The sequence below is a fragment of the Danio aesculapii genome, chromosome 5, assembly GCF_903798145.1.
Source record: "Danio aesculapii chromosome 5, fDanAes4.1, whole genome shotgun sequence".
Lineage (NCBI taxonomy): Eukaryota > Metazoa > Chordata > Actinopteri > Cypriniformes > Danionidae > Danio > Danio aesculapii.
In genome coordinates, this window is record NC_079439.1 from 43,195,397 (window position 1) to 43,217,525 (window position 22,129).

At 35.6% G+C, this 22,129-nt stretch overlaps 1 protein-coding gene across 1 annotated transcript in view; it reads left to right on the plus strand.

The window, feature by feature from the left end:
- parp8 (poly (ADP-ribose) polymerase family, member 8) overlaps positions 1–22,129 on the plus strand; it is a 66,667-nt gene that overhangs the window by 34,550 nt on the left and 9,988 nt on the right. The window contains exons 8-19 of the mRNA XM_056458272.1: positions 5,119–5,179; positions 5,276–5,366; positions 10,345–10,411; positions 10,492–10,620; positions 12,482–13,064; positions 14,604–14,657; positions 15,225–15,320; positions 17,036–17,128; positions 17,541–17,666; positions 17,764–17,829; positions 18,120–18,187; positions 18,440–18,488. Of these exons, the coding sequence (XP_056314247.1) occupies positions 5,119–5,179; positions 5,276–5,366; positions 10,345–10,411; positions 10,492–10,620; positions 12,482–13,064; positions 14,604–14,657; positions 15,225–15,320; positions 17,036–17,128; positions 17,541–17,666; positions 17,764–17,829; positions 18,120–18,187; positions 18,440–18,488 (1,483 nt within the window). The remainder of the gene's footprint in view (positions 1–5,118; positions 5,180–5,275; positions 5,367–10,344; positions 10,412–10,491; positions 10,621–12,481; positions 13,065–14,603; positions 14,658–15,224; positions 15,321–17,035; positions 17,129–17,540; positions 17,667–17,763; positions 17,830–18,119; positions 18,188–18,439; positions 18,489–22,129) is intronic.

The following is a 22,129-nucleotide window of genomic DNA, read 5'->3' on the forward strand; positions in this document are numbered from 1 at the left end:
TTATAGACCAAGTGCTAAAAACGATTTCCATGTATTTCTTTGTAAAAAATCACTTCTGCATTGGCACTAGTTTTTGAACATGGCACTAGTTGATATCATATGACCACTTCTCATGGTAGAATGCGCATACCTAGACCTTGTTCAACCATGATTAATTTAACCCTTCCACATGCACGTTTTAAATACTTAAGCTGACCCCCATGTGTTTTTTTTTAAATATGATCATTATTTAGAATAGTCTGGTGTATCACATGACACGCTGCAGCCACATGCACTGCAGTGGAGAGATTGCAGCTGCTGGATTTACTACACATAAATTCATCAACTACAAAAAGTCATGAAAGCAAGTGACAATTTAACTGGAAGAACAACAGAATAAACCTTACCACAGTTTATCTATTATAAATAACAAACAAGGTTAAATTATGTGTAATAATATTCATCATAATAGTAATATTATGAAATGGCAATCATAAAAATAATATTATTAATAATAATCATCATTGGTGTTTTCCATATACATCATTGTGTCTTTGAAGAGTTCGCGTTTAGCTATTGCTTGTTACAGTTTGCAGATCTGTCCTAGGAGGGAACCCTGAGCTCAGAGATACTTGAACCCAGGGCTCCCGCCTGGTCATGTAGCATGACAGGGGGTCCGAGATCAGGTAGGTCTCGAGAGCTCTCCCTGGTAAGGGAGGAAAGGGAGAGATGGGGTGGATGGGGGGATTCTTTCAAATGAAAATAAGGAAGGAAGGATGAATAGGTTTATTTATTGGATGCTGAAATTCATCTGATTGGTCTAGCAATGATATCTAATTGGACTAGCAAGGATTATTTATGCAAGACCAGCCGCGATCAACCATATCACATGCTCCTCTCGAAATTAGTTTACAAAACTTAATTTTACAAACCTCAAATGTTTTGCTTTGCAATGTCCGCAAGCCAGAACAAACATTGTTAATTTAAAACATTGATCATTTTTGATCTTTGAAAACAATGCGCTTGACTTTCTCTGGCTCAGCGCCATTTCGGATAGCAGATTTGAATTTAGCAGCTGACCGATGATGCACTGAAAGTTCTAATTGTGCGCTCCAGGGACCAAGACTGATCACAGCAGCATGATTGTACGCGTCAAAGGGTTAAGATCACAAAGTTCTTTCTCCACAAAGCCTTCCTAAAGATCAGAGCATCAGAAATTAATGGCTGAAATTTTTAATGACACCCCTGAGCAACTGAAAGATAAAGTTTTTTTTGTTCTTTGCATTTCACACAGTGTACTGTTCTGTAAATTACCTTCAGCGTTTACGCTCATCGTATCTTTAAAGGTATTTTGTCCTGGGAGGCAATGCATTTAAGTACTTTTGTTTTTTAATCTTACATTGTGTTGGTAATAAATGTCAATCCAGAGTTTATTGTTTAGACCCCAGGCGTATCATAGTTTGAGTGTTGCTAATAAAATCAGTAAATACACAGATCAGAAATAATTGCATTGGCTGTGTTAATTTTTTTTCTGCCATGGCGCAAACATAAACAGCTCTTTAAGAGTGCTTGCCATCTCGAGCAGCAGAACACGTGACACAGTGCAGTAGTGGGCACAATAGTGAGTGTTTACTTCCAATCCTGCAAGAGGTAATGCCCCTTGAAATTAAGTGTTTTATCACAGAGACCGAAGACGATAGAAATTTAGGAAGAAAACAACAGCAAAATCGCCAAACTAACTTTGAAAATCTATTCAAATCTGCTGATTGAGCATCTTGCAGCTATATATAGTAGATGTGTTTGGTTCTGACAGACTCCATTTGTGAAGACTGGCTTGGAGTTTTTCTTAAATGTGTTTTGAAGAGCATTTCAATGACATGTTGGCAATCCAATTAGAAAAAAAGTGGCTAAATGTAAATAAGCCCTTTTAAAAAACTAATAAAAACGTCATTAAAAAAAGTAATATACAGTACAGTAGCATATTGTCAGTGAAAGTGCAAGCATTACATCAACTGGTGAAACTGTGACATCCTTCCTGAACTCTAGAGGAGTGTTTTATGGGAATCGACACCTTGAGTTATTGTTCTTTAGTGTTCTGGCACGGTTAACCCACTCAAGGACGTTCTCTGCCTGAGCCAGGGCCCATAACCCTCAGGTGGCCGTTTCTTCAATCCCTCATCTGGGGGAACGCTCTGTGATCCACTGAAGGACAGTCTCTGAGAGTCTAAGCAGTTTCACTTTGATTACAGGGTTGTAATGGTGTAATGATCGCAGTGTTGTTTGTTCTGATGGAGAACTCTTCTTTTAGCTAATCTCTGCGAACTGTGTCGGAGTAAATTTACAGCAGGATATAACAAACTTAAAACTACTTCTTTTAAGGGCACTGTGGACAACAGCAAAATGTGTCTGTGCTTAATGACTCTAATGAAAAGAACGCATGACAGATTGTCAACATGAACGTGATTCACCCCGCAAAATCTGCCAATCTGAATGGTGTTTCATGTGACGACAGCTATTAAAAGCTTCGTCCTTGAAAGTTGATCTTGTCAAGCTGCTTTTTTTTTCAGACAGTCAAATGAAAGAGCAGCATAAAAGCCTCTATTCATAGCTGTAGAAGTGTGTTTTATATTCTGTCTAGTGTGCAATCTTTGTGATGCATTTGCCCTGAAACACAGACAGAAAACTATTTTGAGTATTTATTCAGTATTCTGCTCGAAAAATGACCTGGGCCTGTGTCTGAGTGGGTTCGCTGAGCCCTCTTTGATAATTCCAGGATGCATCCCACTAATGCTTTAGTTTGTTGGCTTTTAACTGGTTGATTTTGGCAATGAAAACACTAAAGTGCTTTAATGTGTTTGGCAAGCAGCATAACACATCTCAAATGATTCCTTCAAGTTGCTCTCGATTTCTTTTTACCTTTGGTAAACGTGTGATTTAGTGTGTTTGCATACGTCTGAACATGAGTGTGTGTTTATCTGCTGTATGTAAGCTGCTTCCTCTTGACAGATCAAAGGGGATTATTATTTTCTCAAACCTCTTGCTTTTGAGATGACGGCTACATTTGGGAGTGAGGTGTAACCATGGTAACAGTTAGCCCAGAGCAACACAACAAACTCATCGCAATGGTTTTATGAGGAATAAACGTTTTGACTGAAGCACAGCAAAAGATAGCTGAAGCATCAGGCTAATTCTCTTTAAAATCAATTCTACCTATGTACTAAATGTATAAAATTAGATTAATTTGTTTTAGACAATAAATCTAAATTTAACCCGGTTAAAGTTTTTATGAATATTTGTGGTTTCAATTTGAATGATTACAACAGGAATAAAGGTTATCTCTAATAAAATGCAATTACTCGCTATTCTTTTGAAATTACTTTTCTTTTTCTGTTAATGTAATTAAGGCCACACACACTGTTGAATAGTAACCAAAAGCAAAGTAGCTTTGATTTTTGTCTTAGCAAATTTGCATTCAGCCTCATTTTTGTCAGTCAATTCTTTTTGTTTGTCTAATTTAGATTTTTTTTCCAATCCAATAAAAAATTGTGAAAAATGATAATTCCCATCAATTTAAAAGCAAAATGTTGTGCATTCTCTTTATATTCCAAAAAGCTGACTATCAACAACATATTTTGATGATTAATATGTGTGTGCAAATTTGTAGTCTTGATGACCAAAAAACTCATTTATTGTTTATTTATTAATTTATTTATTTATTTACTTGATTATTTGCTTAAAAAATAAATATACTTTGTTCATTTCATGAAGTGTAAGTATTTCATGCAAGTATTGTACGTACTAGTTGTATACTTGTATCCACATTTTATTATATAGAAGTATACTTTAAAGGGCACCTATTTTAACCCTTTATCCAGATTTAATATAAATATTTTGTGTTTCCAGAAGGTGTCGGTAATGTTTTAGCTCAAAACACCCATCAGATTATTTATTATACCTAATCTGAACATTTGAGCTGTTATAAAATTGTAGCTGTTTTTGTTGCCTGTGCCTTTAATGCGAATGAGCTGGTTCTCCCCGCAAGCGGGAAGCGGATCTCCCTTGCTACAGTAAGAACTTTCCCTACACTGCTATGTTATATTTGTTGTGGAGTTTGAAGCTGGATTGAAGCGTCTTAATCACAAATATTGATCACATTTGATGATGATTGATGATCACAGAAAGCTGAACAGATCTTTTAATCCCAGTGGCTTTGTGCACATCCTGTCTTGTTGATATAATTAAACGCATTACTACGGACACGTGTTAAAACGCGGCTGTCAATCAATTTGGAAACGTCACTCCTACATTACATTGTGGTGGGCCACAAAGTGGGAGGGATTTGGATCCGATTTTAACAGGAAATAATAAAAAAAAACTTACTGTCTTTATATCAACTCAATATGACTGTGGACACACTATACCTGCACACAGTCCTGTCCAAACAGTTTACAAAAGTTGATTTTCATCATAGGTGCCCTTTAGGGATAACAGTATTAAATATTAAGTACACAAGTAGCCCCAAATTAAATTAAGTTTTTCATTTGTATTGCAAGTGAACATATGAGTGTACTAGTAGTTTACTTTTGTAATACTTGTGGTAAATAATTTGTTTGTGAAAATTGCCCCAAGCTCAGAATTTGGGTTTTGCATTAAACCTATACAACTGCACACACAGTAGGGAATACACACATACCCCTAACCCATGTATGTACTTTCACTGAAACACTGTATATACTGTAAGTTTACTGTAGTGTGCTCTTGGTTAACTATGGTGTTTCTGAGAAGCGCTTAAAGTACATTTTAGAGAAATACATAAAAAGTCAACTGAAAGTGCACTTTTTTTTGTTTAAAGGTACTTTAGTCAACATTTAAAATGGATCAAAAATGTTTAGAAAGACAAGAATGGGTGTTGTTCAATAGTTTTAGGACAACTTTTATTGCATGGTTTTTATCCACCACTATATACTAATATTACACTTGAATAATTTTCTTTTATAGAAGGGAAGTACATACAAATTAAACTAAAGGTATACTTATTTTCTGCTTAAAAGATGTATATTAATAGTAAACTTGACTAAACTTCTTTTTCTTAAATGATGTCATAATGTTAGGAAATCTGTTTCTTTCTGCTAAATATAGGGAATATGGTGCAATTGATGACGTGGACATCGACCTACACATCGATGTCACTTTCTTAGATGTGAGTGTTACTGTTCAGTGTCATGAATAGCGATGAGCATTTGTTTTTGAGTGTGTGTTATATTGTGTGAAACTAAAATGAATCACTTGTTTAAAGGAGGAGATTGCACTTGCCTGGGATGTGATCCGGAGTGAACCTGTTATTGTGCGGCTTCACTGCTCCCTCACACAATATCTGAATGGACCAGGTTAGACGCACACAAACACAAGCAAACTGTCTGTAATACAAGATTTATCTTCTGAACGCCTACTATTGTAGACCTGAACTGGATGTTTTTACATGTTATATTTATCTGTGTTACTTATAAAACAAAAAATATGATTTAAAGGGGACTTATTATGGCTCTTATAACAAGATGTAAAATGTATATGTGAAGTTTTAGCTCAAAATAAGCCACAAATAATTTTTTAGAACTCGTCGAAACTGCCACTTTTAGACTTTGATACAAATTGTGTCGTTTTGGTGACTGTGGCTTTAAATTCAGTTCAGAGATTTCTCTACTGAGTGCTTTCACTACTCACAAAGTTTCAGAGCCATGTTCTTTTTCAGGTAATGGTTTGTCGTTGTCATCCACCGTCTCGTTCTCGTCCTCACTTATTTTTGGATTTACAAACACATTTTTAGTTTTCGCCCCACTCATTTTAAAATCATCTGGCTCAAAGCTCTCTTAATTTGGTAAAAGTATAAGGGCTTTTTGAACATATCGACCGGGAGAGTACGTACTATGCTGCCATCCAACGGCTAACCTAACTGGAAGTTGACTCACTTTAAATTCAAATGAGATTGTGCTCATTTCAAAAGAGGGCGGAGCTAAAAATGCCTGTGTGTCAGCATAGCGTCAGATTCAAAATAAATCTAACGCTATCTTTGGGAAATACTCAAAATGTCAGAAGAAGTCTGTGGAGACTACGGTGTTCAGTTGTGCATCCTAAAACTCCACATTTATGATCCGCTTAGTCACTGACCTTATCTTCATCAGGTACAGTGAAAACTGTCATTAGTTTATTTTTACCATTAGAGGCTGTCTATATTAGTAAAGTGTTAAACTGTGTTTAAAGTCCACATGAACTGGAAGCTGCGACTGTTTTTTTAATATTGTGACGCAGTTCCTATAGAAACAAATTATTAAATGAGAAAACAGTGCGTGTGGTTTGTTTTTTCACCTGCGAGCTGAATGGATGTAGTAAATTGGCATTTCATTCAGAAAGATCAGGAAAAGGGTTTGGGGAGAGTTATTACAACCTAACAGACTCCTTCTGCTCACCATTTCTGTTTGTAGTCAAAACTGACTGTTGTACCGGCATGGGTTAATATCTTAGCCACGTCCAATTCATAAGATATACGTAATTTGACAGTTTAACTGATAAAAAACAGGAAGTGCGGTTCATTCCGCTGTGGCGACCCCTGATGAATAAAGGGAATAAGCCGAAGGTTTAACATTTTTTTTCTTAATGACATGCACATATCATATGAATTGTTCACACAAAACTGGCAATGTGAGCTACATGTAACAAAATGATATGGTTAGTTTTGATTTCATGGGGACTTTTAACCCCTAATAAAAGTGATTTTTGCATAATAGACCCCCTTTAAGAGTACAAATTTAAGTTTATGGGATAACACCAGGGTCTGAAACAAATTCGCACCTTGGAATTGACTTATCTTTTTCAGTGTAAGTTGTATGACATAGCATTAACGTACTGTATATTGCTACAGTCTGTTTAATGAAAAACCCTAGCAGTGATATAAGTCATTGTTGTTGACTGTTGTCTTATTGTTAATGTTGATTATTAATGTTGATTAATATAACAAATAAAAAATGTGCTATGAAATATCCTGGCTACACACCAAAAACAAGCTAAATATGAATGAATTAGTTTATTGAATTTATACACATTTGGAAATCAAAACTTCACATGATTGTAATTTAGTAGCATGACATACAGAATGGCAAATTGTTTATTATGATGAAAGAAGTTTAAAAGCAAGAGTTCAGTCATTGAGTGTTTGCACTAAACAAATAATAGTTTTCAGTGATCGGCAAGTGCATAAATAAGTTCAACAGAAATGTGTGATTGGTTATAATGCTTATTTTTTTTTAGAATTAATCAGATTACATCAGATTTTAATCAGATTGTTCATAATCATAGATTTAATTTTTGTTTTGTTAATTTGGCCAAAAAGGTTTTGTAAAAAGGACTGTGATTTAAAAAATACTTGTTTTCTTTTTTATTAGTTGTTGACAGATTAAATATTCTAATATTCTCCCACGTATATATATATATATATATATATATATATATATATATATATATATATATATATATATATATATATATATATATATCTAGGAAAACTGAACTAATGATGTGTGATATCCAGTGCAACATAAAAAATAATGGAGTCTATTGAAGTATTTTACACCTATGGCTGGTTTCACGCCACAAGTGTGAGCAGCATGTGAGCAGTGCTCATATTTTGGCCTGCATGTTAACAAATTAGTGCATTCACACAGGGAGCAGAAGCAGCACATGCACATCAAGCAGGAGCAGCGCGTGAGCAGCGATGACGTGATGGTTTTGGCTCAGAGTCTATTTTTGATGCACTGCTCACACTCAATTAAAGGGACGGCAGACTTTTGATGGCCACAACAAATATGATTTCACACAACTGGTTCTATGAATACACAAAACAACAGACAGTATATGCATGTCTAGAAAATTGTTCATCCAAAATATGTAGACTACAGAGCAATTCATAGAGTTTTAATATATTATTCATTCATTCACTTTCCTCTGGCTAAAGCCTGGTCTATACTCGACGTGTTCGCTTGAGCGCATGCAGCGAATGTGACGTCTTCGTTTGTGTTTGTGGAGGTTCGCTTGGGGTGCACGTGACATGATTTCGGCTTGCAGAGCAAACTATTTTTTTTTTGAGACTCGAACAAACAGTTTGCGATGTTTAATTGGAGTTAAATATGAGTCACTTTGAAGAGATTTTGTCTGAAACAGGCACAACTGTACAGATATCTTAATAATCCATCCATTTCTGATCAAAGGGAGAACCAGATGGCTAGAAATTCTTGGCTAGAAATTGCAACAGCCGTGGAAAAGGAAAAACGTTTTTGTTAAAAAGTTTGGAAAAACCTGAGGGATAAGTTTGTTAAAGCCAAAAGAGGCCATGGCAAAGTGGAGACCCATGTACACAATTACAGAATAGGTTTTTCCACCATTTATAGGTTTTACACTAATGCATATGTTACAATTTTGAATTTAAAACAATTTAATAGCTACAAAACTATAATTAAGGAACAAATGATTTCTTTGATAACTGGGCAGGAATATTTGAACCTATTGGTTTACAACATACTGATGGCGTGTTTTTCTATTTATTGTTGATAATGGTCAGGAATATTGGAATATTATTGCCTTTTTAGCATATGTAGAGGACAGAAACTAGCCAGAAAGTAATGTGTCAATTGTGGAGCGGGCTAAATCTAAAAAAAACATCAGTATTTTGTTTGAGTATTTTGTATTAAAGTGTACCTTTTTGGTTTTATTTTTGCCATAATAATAATATATTTGTAGAGCAACCCATGTTCTGTTGTCATTAATATTTTAATAAACTTTAATAGGTAAAACTGTCCGAGATGTGAACAAAAGCAAGTGATGCATCAAGTTTGATTAAAAAAAAATCTTGAATGGTTATAAAAATCTTTATAATCATTAAACCATTTATAAAAATAATTAGTTTAAAAATCTTAAATGATATTAATGATATGACGCAGTTCCGGAAACTTCCTACTTCTTTATTTATCCATCTGACTTTACTGTCAGTTTCTTTTGACCCCCCCTGTCATTTTAAAGAATATCACAACGGCGAACGCATAAAGTTTAAAAGCCTTATCCGTTTCATGAGGTGCGTGCGCAGTCAGCGGAGGTCCACGATGCAGCTCCAGGCGAAAGTATAAATCAGGCTTTAGTTCCTTATTTATCAGGGGTTGAACCGCCAACTATTCCAGCATACGTTTTACACAGCAGATGCCCTTCCAGCTGCAACCCAGTACTGGGACACACCCATACATACTCACATTTACACACACCCCACAGTCCAAAGACATGTGGTACAGGTGAATTAGGTAGGCTGAATTTTCCGTAGTGTATGTGTGTGATGAGAGTGTATGGATGTTTCCCAGAGATGGGTTACGGCTGGAAGGGCATCCGCTGCATAAAACATGTGCTGGATAAGTTGGCGGTTCATTCCACTGTGGCGACTCCGGATTAATAAAGGGACTAAGCCGACAAGAAGATGAATGAATGAATGAATATATTATATTATATTATATTATATTATATTATATTATATTATATTATATTATATTATATTATATTGTATTGTATTGTATTGTATTGTGTTATATTGTGTTATATTATAATATATTATATTACATTACATTATATTATATTTTATAAACTAAGTCTCTCAAATCAAAAATGGAATGAAATATACAAGATTAAATGAAATTTGTTTCAGAAAAATAATTATTATTGAACATTAAATTAACATTAACAAATAAAAGAAAAATACAAGTATAGCTTTAATTTAGTAATATAGACTGGTGTTTTGGATCCGCTGCGCAGATCATGTTCTACAAACATCTTCGGTGTGAATACTCTCATGAGTCTGCAGCTGTAGTTATGCTAACAGTAAAAGAAGTTAACAACTCTCTAAGCAAATCGCGCTGATCATTTTGCTGTCATCATCGTTAGACTAATTTGGCCTACTTGGCTTGTTTTTCATATTTAGTGCTGATTCTTTTGCATAAATACAATGTGAATTGTTCTTGTCAGTGAGAGTCTGAGTGTCCTTGCGCTGAGCTTTCTCTGTTGATTGTAGATTTGCTCAAAATTACTTTCCTCAAGAACACGGCCTCTTCAGTTTAGATTACAAGAGAGAGAGGGAGAAGTCACTTATAGACATGGCCGTAATGCCTGCTCTTGTTCTCCTGCCAAGATATTGCTCATCATAAGTGGCTCATTTCAAATTGACCTTCTGTTCCTGTGTTTTAGAAACCTCTGAAATGTGTTGATGTCTATAGCAACTTTATGTGGTACTGTGTTTTGCAATACTTTTCTCTCATGGATAATCTCGTGTCCTCTTTTCAGTTCCCACTGTTGATGTGTTTCAAGTGTCTACAAAAGACAGATTTGGACTCGGACATCAGTTGAAAAAGTAAGACACTACAGGGAAATGTTTTCTAGTGTTATACAGGCTTTTCTGGTGTCATTCATGAGCGTGTTATCTCTTGGCAGGATAATGCAAACCTTTGTCACACAGCAGTGGAAGTGTCAGAGCAAAGATAAACTCATCAGCCCGCACAGCAAAAAGCAAACAGAGAAGAAAGTCAAGTCTCCCCTGCATATTTTTTCAACATTACGCAGGTAAGAAAAGAGGTTTTCACTACACCAATATTGGACAAATTATGTATACAACATCCCCCTTTTAAGCCCTTTTCAACCCAGCGCTAAAGATCTGTTCAGTTGATATAATCTATGATTTAGTTGAAGATGGCAAGCACTGGGTTGAACTGGGCTTGAGTAAGTATGGGATAATGTACATCTAGCCGGTTGTACTCACAAAATAAAGCCAGACAGGCTTATCAGCAGCACAATGTGACGACTGAGGGGCATTATTCTGTGAAAACAACCAGTAAGATTGAGGATGGTCAAACTTGATCCTGGAGGGCTGTGTCCTGCCAGTAGCGTTCTAGTAATCTTAAAGACACCAATTAGTGTGTTCAGGTTTGATTAGTGTTGGACTAAAACTCTGCAGGACATCACTAGACTAGATGTACATGATCCCACTTAAAGTTGAAGTCAGAATTATTAGCCTCCCTTTGAATTTTCTTTTTCTTTTTGAATATTTCCCAAATTATGTTTAACAGAACAAATTTTCACAGTATGTCTGATAATATTTTTCCTTCTGGAGAAAGTCTTATCTGTTTTATTTCGGCTAGAATAAAAGCAGTTAATTTTTTTAAAACCATTTTAGGGTCAATATTATTAGCCCCTTTAAGCTACATTTTTTTTGATAGTCTACAGAACAAACCATCATTATACAATAACTTGCCTAATTACCCTATCATGCCTAGTTAACCTAATTAACCTAGTTAAGCCTTTAAATGTCACTTTAAGCTGTATAGAAGTGTCTTGAAAATATCTAGTAAAATATTATTTACTGTCATCATAGCAAAGATAGAATAAATCAGTTATTAGAAATGAGTTATTAAAACTATTATGTTTAGAAATGTGCTGAAAAAATCTGCTCTCCGTTAAACAGAAATTGGAGAAAAAATAAACCAGGGGCTAATAATTCTGACTTTAACTGTATAAAACAGCTCCTTGCCACAAAAGTAAACAACTACCTGCAAAACATTGAACATAATTGACTAACTCTTTAATAAAACGTACAGCTTGCAGAAGGAAAAACACACTAATCTACCTATTAATATCATCATTCAGTAGCAAGATGGCACCAAACAGTCATGAGAAATATATATAAATAATTCACAGTCAAGCTGATCTGTCATACTCAGATGAGGCTGTTTTGTAAGTTTAATGGGTTGATATCTGGGAATAACATACTATGTAATGTTGTGGTTGACCAGTCAGAATCAAATATTCTAATTGGATTTGCATTGGATTTGCAACAAAAGTTTAAAATGTTATAAGTTTTTCTTTTTTCTTTTAAAGTTTTTAGTTACTACAAGTATGCTCCCCATATCCACAGATTTTGTACAAAAATCTGGCCCTGACAATGGGTTTATTATAAGCAGCCACTTCTGTATAAACCTGTGAAGTCTATAGATTTTTTTTATAATAAAAGCAATCTTTAAAAAATCTATAAAAGTCATGTTGGACTGTGATGCACACAGTACATGATCTTTTGTAATGTCCACAAAATACATAATACATATAATATATACATATGTATAAATAATAAAATGATACTAAAATGAAATCAATATAATGCAGAACAAATACTCATGCAATTCGTCAACAGAGCGTAATGCTTTGTATCTCATTAACTTAAGTATGACCTGCTGTAGTTCATTAGCGCAAGAAATGCACATTCCCACTGTGCACTGTGTAGACCTCAACATGAAAAATGAAATGGTGTAAATCAGCCAATGAAGCATTCTAAAATGTGCAGGATTTGCACAAGCATAATTGCACAATGTCTTTCTGTGCTCCTTAGCTCACGTTGTTTGATTAATGTGTTGTTCTTCTTGTGCAAACTCAGATCCCCCAGCTACCCTCCTCCTGGCTGTGTGAAGAGCAAAAAGAAGCTCAAACCTGAGCAGGATGGCGTGTCAAAATCCCACCGTCTGTTGCGGCGAACGTGCTCCAGCACGGTGAAGCCAGAAATGGACGGCTGTGTCGGCAAGTCGCACAAGCTTTTAGGCCACTCGCTCTCCAGCGACCCACGCATAGAGCAACATCAGCCCCTTAAACAGCCCCACCGGCTGCTGCCGAGGCCCTGCTCGACTGCTGTGAAGCCGGAGGACTGCCCGCCGCTGCGGCCTCACAAGCTGTCGCCGCGGTCGAGTGCAGCAGAGCCTCGCTGTGAGCACGCTGCTGGCAGTAGCGATGGTGGTGCTTTGAAGCCCCACCGGCTCCTGGGCCGCTCCTGCTCTGGTAGCGTGCGGACTGAAGAGCTGGATGGCCTGAAGCACCACCACCGTCTGCTCAGCAGGTCCTACTCCAGCAACACCAAGATAGGCAAGAGCGACATCTTTAAAGAGCCTGTCACCGAGAGCAGACGCCTCTCCCTTACCTCAGGGCTAATTGGTATCCTGGCCCCATCACTCTCTTCCACACCTCAGGTAAGGACACTTAGGAATGTACTACTGTAGATCTAGAGGGCGTTTGGTCATCCCTGTGAGTTTTTATTTGCACACTAAGCACTGTGTGGGACTCTATAAGTGGGAATAGGCTTGTGACAATATTCAAATTTTCTTGTTGCGATTTAATTGATGACACTTTTGTCATGGTATACAGTATCATCACTGATACTACGATATTGACCTAAGCTGCAAAAAAGCTTACTTTAACAGATAGAATAACAAAAAACGTGCATGTTCACAGTAAACATAAGTGGTTCAACCAAATTAAATTGCAATATGATTATAAAGTACAACAGGTAACACTTTAGAGTAAAGCCTCATTAGTAAATATCAGTTATTGGAAAAAAATAAACAGTGGGAAAAGGCCAATTTATTAGTTACTATGTTAGTAAACAAAATTGTATTAGTTGACTCCATTTAATAAAAAAATTACGAAAATTAAGACTTCTAACGTGTTATTAGGCAATAATTATGAAATTGTCATCAAGCATTTGTAGATTTCATGTGTTTAGTTCAATTAACTAATGTTTTTTGAACCCTTATTGTAAACAATAGCCCTATACATATATAACACAGAAATTTCAATCAATATTTCAGCATGTATTAGGTCAGATTTACATGTGAAAATGAATCATTAAAAATTTATAGTATTTTGATGTGCCCACAATATCAATATTGGGTCACACTTTATTTTTATGGTTAAGTTTAAGTTACATTGCAACTAATTCTCATTAGATTATAAGTAGACTTTTAGGTTGGGGTTAGGGTTAGTGTAAGTTGACATGTAGTTGCAAAGTTTCTTATAGTCAGTTAATTGTCTGTTGATGGAGCAGTATCAACAGAAATTAAGCAGACAGTCTACTAATACTCAAATGGACCATCAAAATAAAGTGTTACCCGATATTGTAAATATTCATTATCACTATATATAGAATTACTGAATATTGGTATAAGTGTAGGTGAGAATGATCATTTAGGTAACAGCTGTTGCTTGACTGAAGATACCTCTATGATTAGTGTTGTCATTGTTTCATTGCTGTTTAAGCTACAGTACAGCAGGTGGCTGTGTTTGACATGAGAATAGATCTGATTGAATGTTTTGTACAAAAAATGTGGATTATTTCAGTCTATTGTGGTGAGCATACAATAAATATAAACACTGATGTAAAAGTGATTTTCTTAGAGACCTAATGCAGTGGTTAAAGTTGCTCGTCTAACAACCCCTCAGGGGCTTTTAGTATTAGGCTTAGCCTCTACACTAGAGCTTATGTAATAAGTTAGGACTGACCTCATTTGATTGCTGGTTTGGTTTGGTATAATAGCATAATTTAACGGTAAAAACGGATTTAACAATTGTTGATTACTTTGACTGGGCAGAGATAAGAGAATTGAATATGTTGACTGGAGAGTGATTCATAAAACATTTTGCAGCAAGGTGCTGTAATAGCGCCCCATAAATGTCCTGAGGATGTCCTGTATTTTGCTAACAACAATTTTTTCTGTTGTTGTGTTGTGTAGCCAAACTTCGGAGCCAAATCCATTCCAGTAAGAGACAGAGGCTTCCTTGTTCAGGTAAATATAAAAATATAAAGTGCACTGTACAAAAGTGATTAGTTAACTTTACTTTAAAAAAGAGAGCAAACTTGTTGCCTTATAATCATTAAATAAACAAACGATGTGCCTTTGCATTTAGGGCAACAGGTTTACTCGCCTTTTTTTAAGTAACGTAACTAATCTTTTTTTACAGTGTATCGGCACGTCCCCTTTTGCTTTATTTTATTAATCAAACAGTATTTCTGGTCTGGTTAATACTTAATACAGCTTTTTTACTTGCAAATTCATGCAAAATCCTTTCTCTGAAATAACTGAGCTTGAAGGCAATAGATTGACATTCTCCAGTCATTAGTATTCTTGTGACTAACACAGAATGTGAACCAAACCTTTAAGAAAAAGTCATCTGCTATTACTCCCTGTCGAAACCCATATGGAATGGAAAATGTTTTCATTTTGATAGAATTCTGCTGGATTTCTATTAGGGGTTTGGTGGAGCTTTTCTGTCTCTCTGAGGGTACAGGTGTTACTGAATGGATGTTACTTATACACTGTATGTGTTGATAATAATATGATGTGAATTTGCAGACTATGGAGTATGCAGAGCAGCGTATCCCTGTGCTGAATGAGTTTTGTGTGGTCTGTGATGAACCTCACGTGTTCCAAAATGGACCAATGCTCAGAGTGAGTCTGTTTGTTCTGCCAGCAGAAGTACTGGATTGAAATATGGCTTGAATGCTCTTGAATGAGCCACTAAAGATACCAGAGTGTTTTAAATAGAATAAACATTACACTAGCATTCAGAAATTTAGGATCGATAATATTTCTTTGGCTAATCTTATAAAAAGAGGTGTTTTTTAGTGTTAGCTTACCAATGCTGCAATTAGTTGATCAATACCATAGAGCACAGCTGTCAAACTCAGTTCCTTGAGGGCCGCAGCTCTGCACAGTTTAGATCCAACCCTAATTAAACACCTGATTTAACGAATTGTGTTCTTCAGGATTGTTTGAAACCTATAGGTAAGTGTGTTAAAACAGGGTTGGAACTAAACTGTGCAGGGCTGCTGCCCTCCTGGAACTGAGTTTGACATCCCTGTCATAGAGCGAGCCAGTTGATTTGGTCACTTAAACATTTAAACACATGAAAAAATCCACAATATAAATGTTTGTCCTCACAAGCTTGACTATTATTAAACAAATCAAAGAGTGAATTACTAGAGTGCAAACCCATGTGTGTAGTTGTTGTTTTCCAGGTACACAAACACTTTATGTTCAGTAAATTGAACGGAGTTAGCTAAACTGTTTATATTCTAAAATCCTTGTTTAGGTTTTCTTCTTGGGAAAGTAACATTGGATATAAATGTTCTTCTTGCTGTAGCTGTAAAACAGTAAGCTTCTGAAACAGTTATATTTTTCAGATAATCTTTATTAGGGCAATTTACATGACGTTTTTAGGAAAAAATAGGAAATGCAATATTATGCATTTTGCCAGTTCATTTACATGACAACCTAGCTTTTGGGACTGAAAAAATAATGTAAATCTGAAAACAGGTTACAAAATTGCTGATGTTGTCGTGTCTGTGTAAACACCTGAAACTCTACATACACACCATCACTTCCATTTACTAACAGTACCAAATACTGGCCTGGCATACTGACAAATCTTTGGGAAAATCTTTTCTTTTTTGACTACATCATTGTCTTGTAAACATAACCTGTCTAAGTCTGAAGTCATCCAGAACAGTCTCAGCATTTCCTTTTTTTCAACAGACTTTCCTTTGTTATCTATAGATTTCTTTTGTTGTTTGTGGATGTTTTAAAAATATCAGCAACCTATATAAGCTATTGGCTATTATCTGCCAAAATCCAGATCTGCCAAACAACAACTTACACAAATAAGAGGGAAATGGGGGAGGTTTTATCTTGCAATTTAAAGTGTCTTAAATTATTAATTTGTTATAAGCTACATCATATGGCTACTTAAAAATTACTTTCAAATATTTGTAGAATAATGTCTCCAGGGGGAATTTAGATCAATTTGCAAGTTATCTGCAAGTTATTTATTCAATTGAAGTTTTAAATCTAACATACAATCTTTCAGTCAAATTAATCAATCAAAATAAAAGGGAGACTATTTCTGTTTTCTCAGATATTACATTGCATGTTTCAGTTTAATAATTAAAAAATCTAAGAAATATGAAAAAGCAAGACATTATCTTTATACTGTGCATTATTATCTTTTCATAAGCCAAAATATTTGTTCTTATTATTTATCATATTATTGCTCCTTGTTGTTCTATTTCATACTTTTGTTTAATAAAAGTGATGAATTTCAGTTTTTGACTGAATAATTGATGATATTTTCTTCTCTAATAAGCTTCTTTATGTGTGTCCTGCAGCCCACAGTGTGTGAGAGAGAGCTGTGTGTTTTCGCCTTCCAAACGCTAGGGGTCATGAATGAGGCTGCTGATGAGATTGCCACTGGTGCTCAGGTATGTAAACACACAAATGCACGCACACACACAGTCTACAGCAGGGGTCTCAAACTCAAATTGGCAGGGGCCCATATCAGTGACTGACAATTCATAGGCGGGCCGCTTTAACATTCAAGCACAACAAAAAAGTGGAAACCTGATGTAATTGATGGACTCAGACATTCTTTCCCAGAGTATATGTAGTCAAAGCTCCGTCTTTTTGTTTCTTATTGTACATATTAAAGGAGTAGTTTAAATTGCTATGAAAATACTACAATATAATAATAGACATAATAATAATTATTATTATCCTTTCCCTATCAATTGTTGCTTAACCTAAAGTTTAACAAATGGCCTGCGGGCCGGCAGTTTGAGACCCCTGGTCTACAGAATAACCAAATGCCTTAACAAGCTCTGTTTGTATGCACAGGTAGTAGACCTACTAGTCTCCATGTGCCGATCTGCACTGGAGTCTCCGAGGAAAGTTGTCATTTTTGAGCCATATCCCTCTGTGGTGGATCCCAATGACTCACAAGCACTTGCCTTCAACCCCAGGGTACTCAAAACACTAAGAGCATTCCATTTAACCTGTCTACCATTTAATGCTGCTATTAAGGAAGAATGTTACACTGATTGTTTGGGTTCTTCTTCAGAAAAAGGACTATGACCGGGTGATGAGAGCACTTGACAGCATCACATCTATCAGAGAAATGACCCAGGTATCAACTAGTCTATTGCAAGGGCAAGCTTGTTCTGTGGTTGATGCATTGTTTAAGTGCTGTCCATATTTTAAAATTGCTCAATTTTAGTGAGATTAAATATATACAATATTTTAGACTTAAAATAAAGTGTTCTGCATAACTTTTGATTAAACATATTTCATTGACAAGTCCTTGTTTAAATCATAGTCATATATTATAGTGTTGTAGAGTATGCATCTTCATATATGTCAGCCAGAGCTTTGATGTTTATTTGCCCAAATAATTTGTTGGTCATTTCTTCTGCATAGGCTCCATACCTGGAGATCAAGAAACAAATGGACAGGCACGATCCTTTGGCTCACCCACTACTGCAGTGGTATGACAGAATGACACTTTAATAGTTATCTTCTTCACTTCTGCATTTGAATAATGTTCTAAATGTGATGGTCAGCTCTGATAGCTTTATTTACATGTTCACAGAGAGTATGTATCATTGTAGTATCTTGGACAGTCAATATCATCATTTGATGTATAATAACTCAAATATGTGTGCACGTGTAGATTGGAGGTATTCCATTTTACTTGGGAATGTATCACAGAATCACTGACAGATGGATTTTCTTTACAGGGTGATATCCAGCAACAGATCACACATAGTGAAGCTCACAGTTACTAGAGTAAGTCTGATATTTCATTTTTCTTATTAAAGCGATACTCAACCACAGATCTGTCCATCATTTACTGACCCTCATGTCACTCCTGGTTTGTGCAAGTGGATGAAACCTTTAAAGTCCATGTCAACCGGAAGTTGCAGAGATTTTTATTTAAGTAGGTTGATGTGCTTCTGACTGAAATTAAATATTGAAGAGGTGGCGGTGCTTTTGCGCATCATTCCCTAAAGTGCAAACCAACGATAAAGAGGGTATTAATATACAGTTGCTATGGAAGCTCTTGGGGTGATGCAACAGAAGGACCACCACTCCAGACGCAGAAGCAAATGCTCAGACTTTCATTGAAGATTAGCAAAACAAACTATTTTTTTTCAGTGGATTAACTTGCACCGATTAATTATTCACCTTAAGAATAACCATGTGAGCCAGCAGAATAAATATTACAAGTTTGGATTTCAAGTGAACTTTGAAGATGATGCTTCAAAAGCCACACAAAATGAAATGTGTGCATCACAACATCAAAGCATTTAAAGGTCACCGATTTTACCCCTTTTACTAGATGTAACACTGGCTTAACCCTTAAACGCAAACATAACCTTTTTTCAAAACTAGAGGAGTTTCTTAGCAATTGTCAGTCTGTTTATGAAGGGGGAAAATATAAATAATATCAGTTTTCAAAATGTTTGTTTTTTTTTATGTAAAAAAGTATAGGCTCATCAGTGGCCTGATGTATGTAATAATGTCAGTACATGTTTCCTGTGCAACAATAATTAAATATCTGATGAATTAAATACAATTAATTTAATCAAATGTCTTATAGTAAGTGCAGTTAACCTCATTTATTACCGTCTGGATAAACTGAAGCCTTGTTTTTGTAAATGCCATTAAAAGATCAGCAGATTTTTATGCTACTGCCAGGGTTGCCAAGTCTTGTAGATCAGGTTATCCACTTGCCGTAAGTTGATTTTTTTTTTTTTTTTTTTTTTTAGTCTGCAGGTTAAAGGTTTGGGATACTGCATCATTTATGTTTATATGGTTGCGTCGAAATATTTCATTCTACCAAATTTATATTCTACCAGTTCTAAAAACTGTGCTTGAATGATGAAACAGAGTAGGCACACTTTTGTGAGGTGCAGGGGCGCTGGAGGAGAGACTGTGTGCGGCTGTTTCTGTTTCCATGGTAACAGATTGTCAGGACTTTCCAGGATTATTGTTGCTAAAAATAACTTAAAAAGTGTATGTAATCTACAGTCCATTGCTTACAGTTTAATTAGGGATATCTACAATGTTTATTTTAGACTTTAAAAAATATCTATAATTTAAAATACATGTAATAAATTTATGTTTTTCACTCCTGCTGGAATTGTACTGCGCTTGCCTGCATCCATTATGTTTTTAGGTGGACAACACACAGCAATGACACCATGCCAGCTGCCCTAAAACAAACAAAGCCCAATGCCTCTATTGAGACTGATTTGGCTTAATATTATTTTGTTTATTAATGACACCATGCAAATTTTGTGATAATTTTTTTATTTATGAAAACACAATGTTCATAAGGGCAGCACGGTGGTGCAGTGGGTAGTGCTCCTGCCTCACAGCAAGATCGCTTGTTCAAGCCTCGGCTGGGTCAGTTTTTTTGTCATTTCTGTCTGGAGTTTGCATGTACTCCCCGTGTTGGCGTGGGTTTACTCCGGGTGCTCTGGTTTCCCCCACAATCCAAAGACATGCGCTATAGGTGAATTGGGTAAGCTAAATTGTCCGTAGTGTATGTGTGTGAATGGAAGTGTTTCCCAGTGATGGGTTGCAGCTGGAAGGGCATCCTCTGCGTAAAACATGCTGGATAAGTTGGCAATTCATTCAGCTGTGGCGACCCCAGTTTAATATAGGGACTAAACCGAAAAGAAAATGAATGAATGAATGAATGAATGAATGAATCTTTATGATTACTAATATTCTGTAATTGTCAAAAAAGAAAACTTCTATAATGTATACAGTGATGTAAAATATGTAGTTTATGAATGGGAGTGATGTATTTTGTGTTTTTCGTATTATTGGTCTAGTTTGTTTGGGTTAGTTTTGATTGGCCAATGGGCTGACTGTGCTGGGAAAATCTGGAAACCCTGGCTGTTGAAACAATTAAAGAACCATCTGTGTTAAATTTTTATAAAGATAAAGATTTCACATTTCTAAACATAATAGTTTTAATAACTCATTTCTTATAACGGATTTATTTTATCTTTGTCATGATGACAGTAAATAATATTTTACTAGATATTTTTTCAAGACACTTCTATACTGCTTAAAGTGACATTTAAAGGCTTAACTAGGTTAATTAGGTAAACTAGGCAAGTTAGGGTAATTAGGCAAGTTATTGTATAATGATGGTTTGTTCTGTAGACTATCGAAAAAATATATAGCTTAAAGGGGCTAATAATTTGACCTTAAAATGTTTTTTAATAAATTTGAAAGTGCTTTTATTCTAGCCGAAATAAAACAAATAATTTCCTTGCTCTGTTAAACATCATTTAGGAAATATTTAAAGAAGAAAAAAAAAATCAAAGGGGGGCTAATAATTCTGATTTCAACTGTATGTGCGTCTCTTCTGCATGAGTGAAGAAATAACAAAAAAAGCTTATATAAGCTTATTTTGTTAATTCATGCTGTCAGATCGTAAAAACACTGGGAACAAACCAATGAGCCTAAATTTCAAAAGCTTTTTATTGGAAAAAAGAACAAAATGTTGCAACTTGTACCTTCCAAACTTAAAACACTTTAGATAAATCCAACAGCACTGCAAATGTGTGACAGTGGTTCTCAAAGTGGGGGTCAGGACCCCCCGGGGGATATTGGGACAATGAGGGGTCACTTGCCAATTTTCCAAAAATCTTTTTCATTTTATTAAACTTTTAGACTGACCTTATTTTATTGGTCTATTAAAATTAAACGATGCATAGACTTGGGCCTATTGGTATGTGTGCACCGTTGTGTGCAAGGATTATATATCTTTAACCACCTCAGCGAATATTGGGGGGTTCGAATTTGAATTTGGGGGTTGCGGGCTGAAAAGTTTGGAAACCCCTGCTTTGTGAGACAGCCCTAAAACAAACAAAGCACAATGCCTCTATTGACAGTGATTTGGCTTCAGTTACAGAAAATAAGGAGAGTTAATATATTATTTTGTTTATAAATAGTGGAAGCCAAATGTGGGAGGTAGCAGAACAAAGCTGTGCCGATCGCACGTTAATTGCTGTATGTTCCGTACACACATGAAATATGCGGGCAATTAACTGCTGTGTTCATGTGCAGTTGTCACTCCTGAAACTTCACTGTGTGTACTGAACTTCACTGTGTGTACTGTATATTCATAGATCTGGGGTGGGTTGAAGGTGAGTAAATGATGAGAGAATGTTCATTTTTGGGTGGATTATCCAGTTAAAAATCTTCCAAGCAAATGCTCTAAAAAATGTGAAAATCTCTGAGATGCAGAATAAGAGTATCAGGGCTAGGCACGTAATGATTAATCCCTCATAGAATTACTGGCTTAGCTCCCTAAGAGCGAAGCATGGCTTCTTTAGCAAGCATCTTTTAGTTCTGTATTTTTGAAGATGATTTTAAATTCATAGTCTCTGTGAAACTTTTTTAAA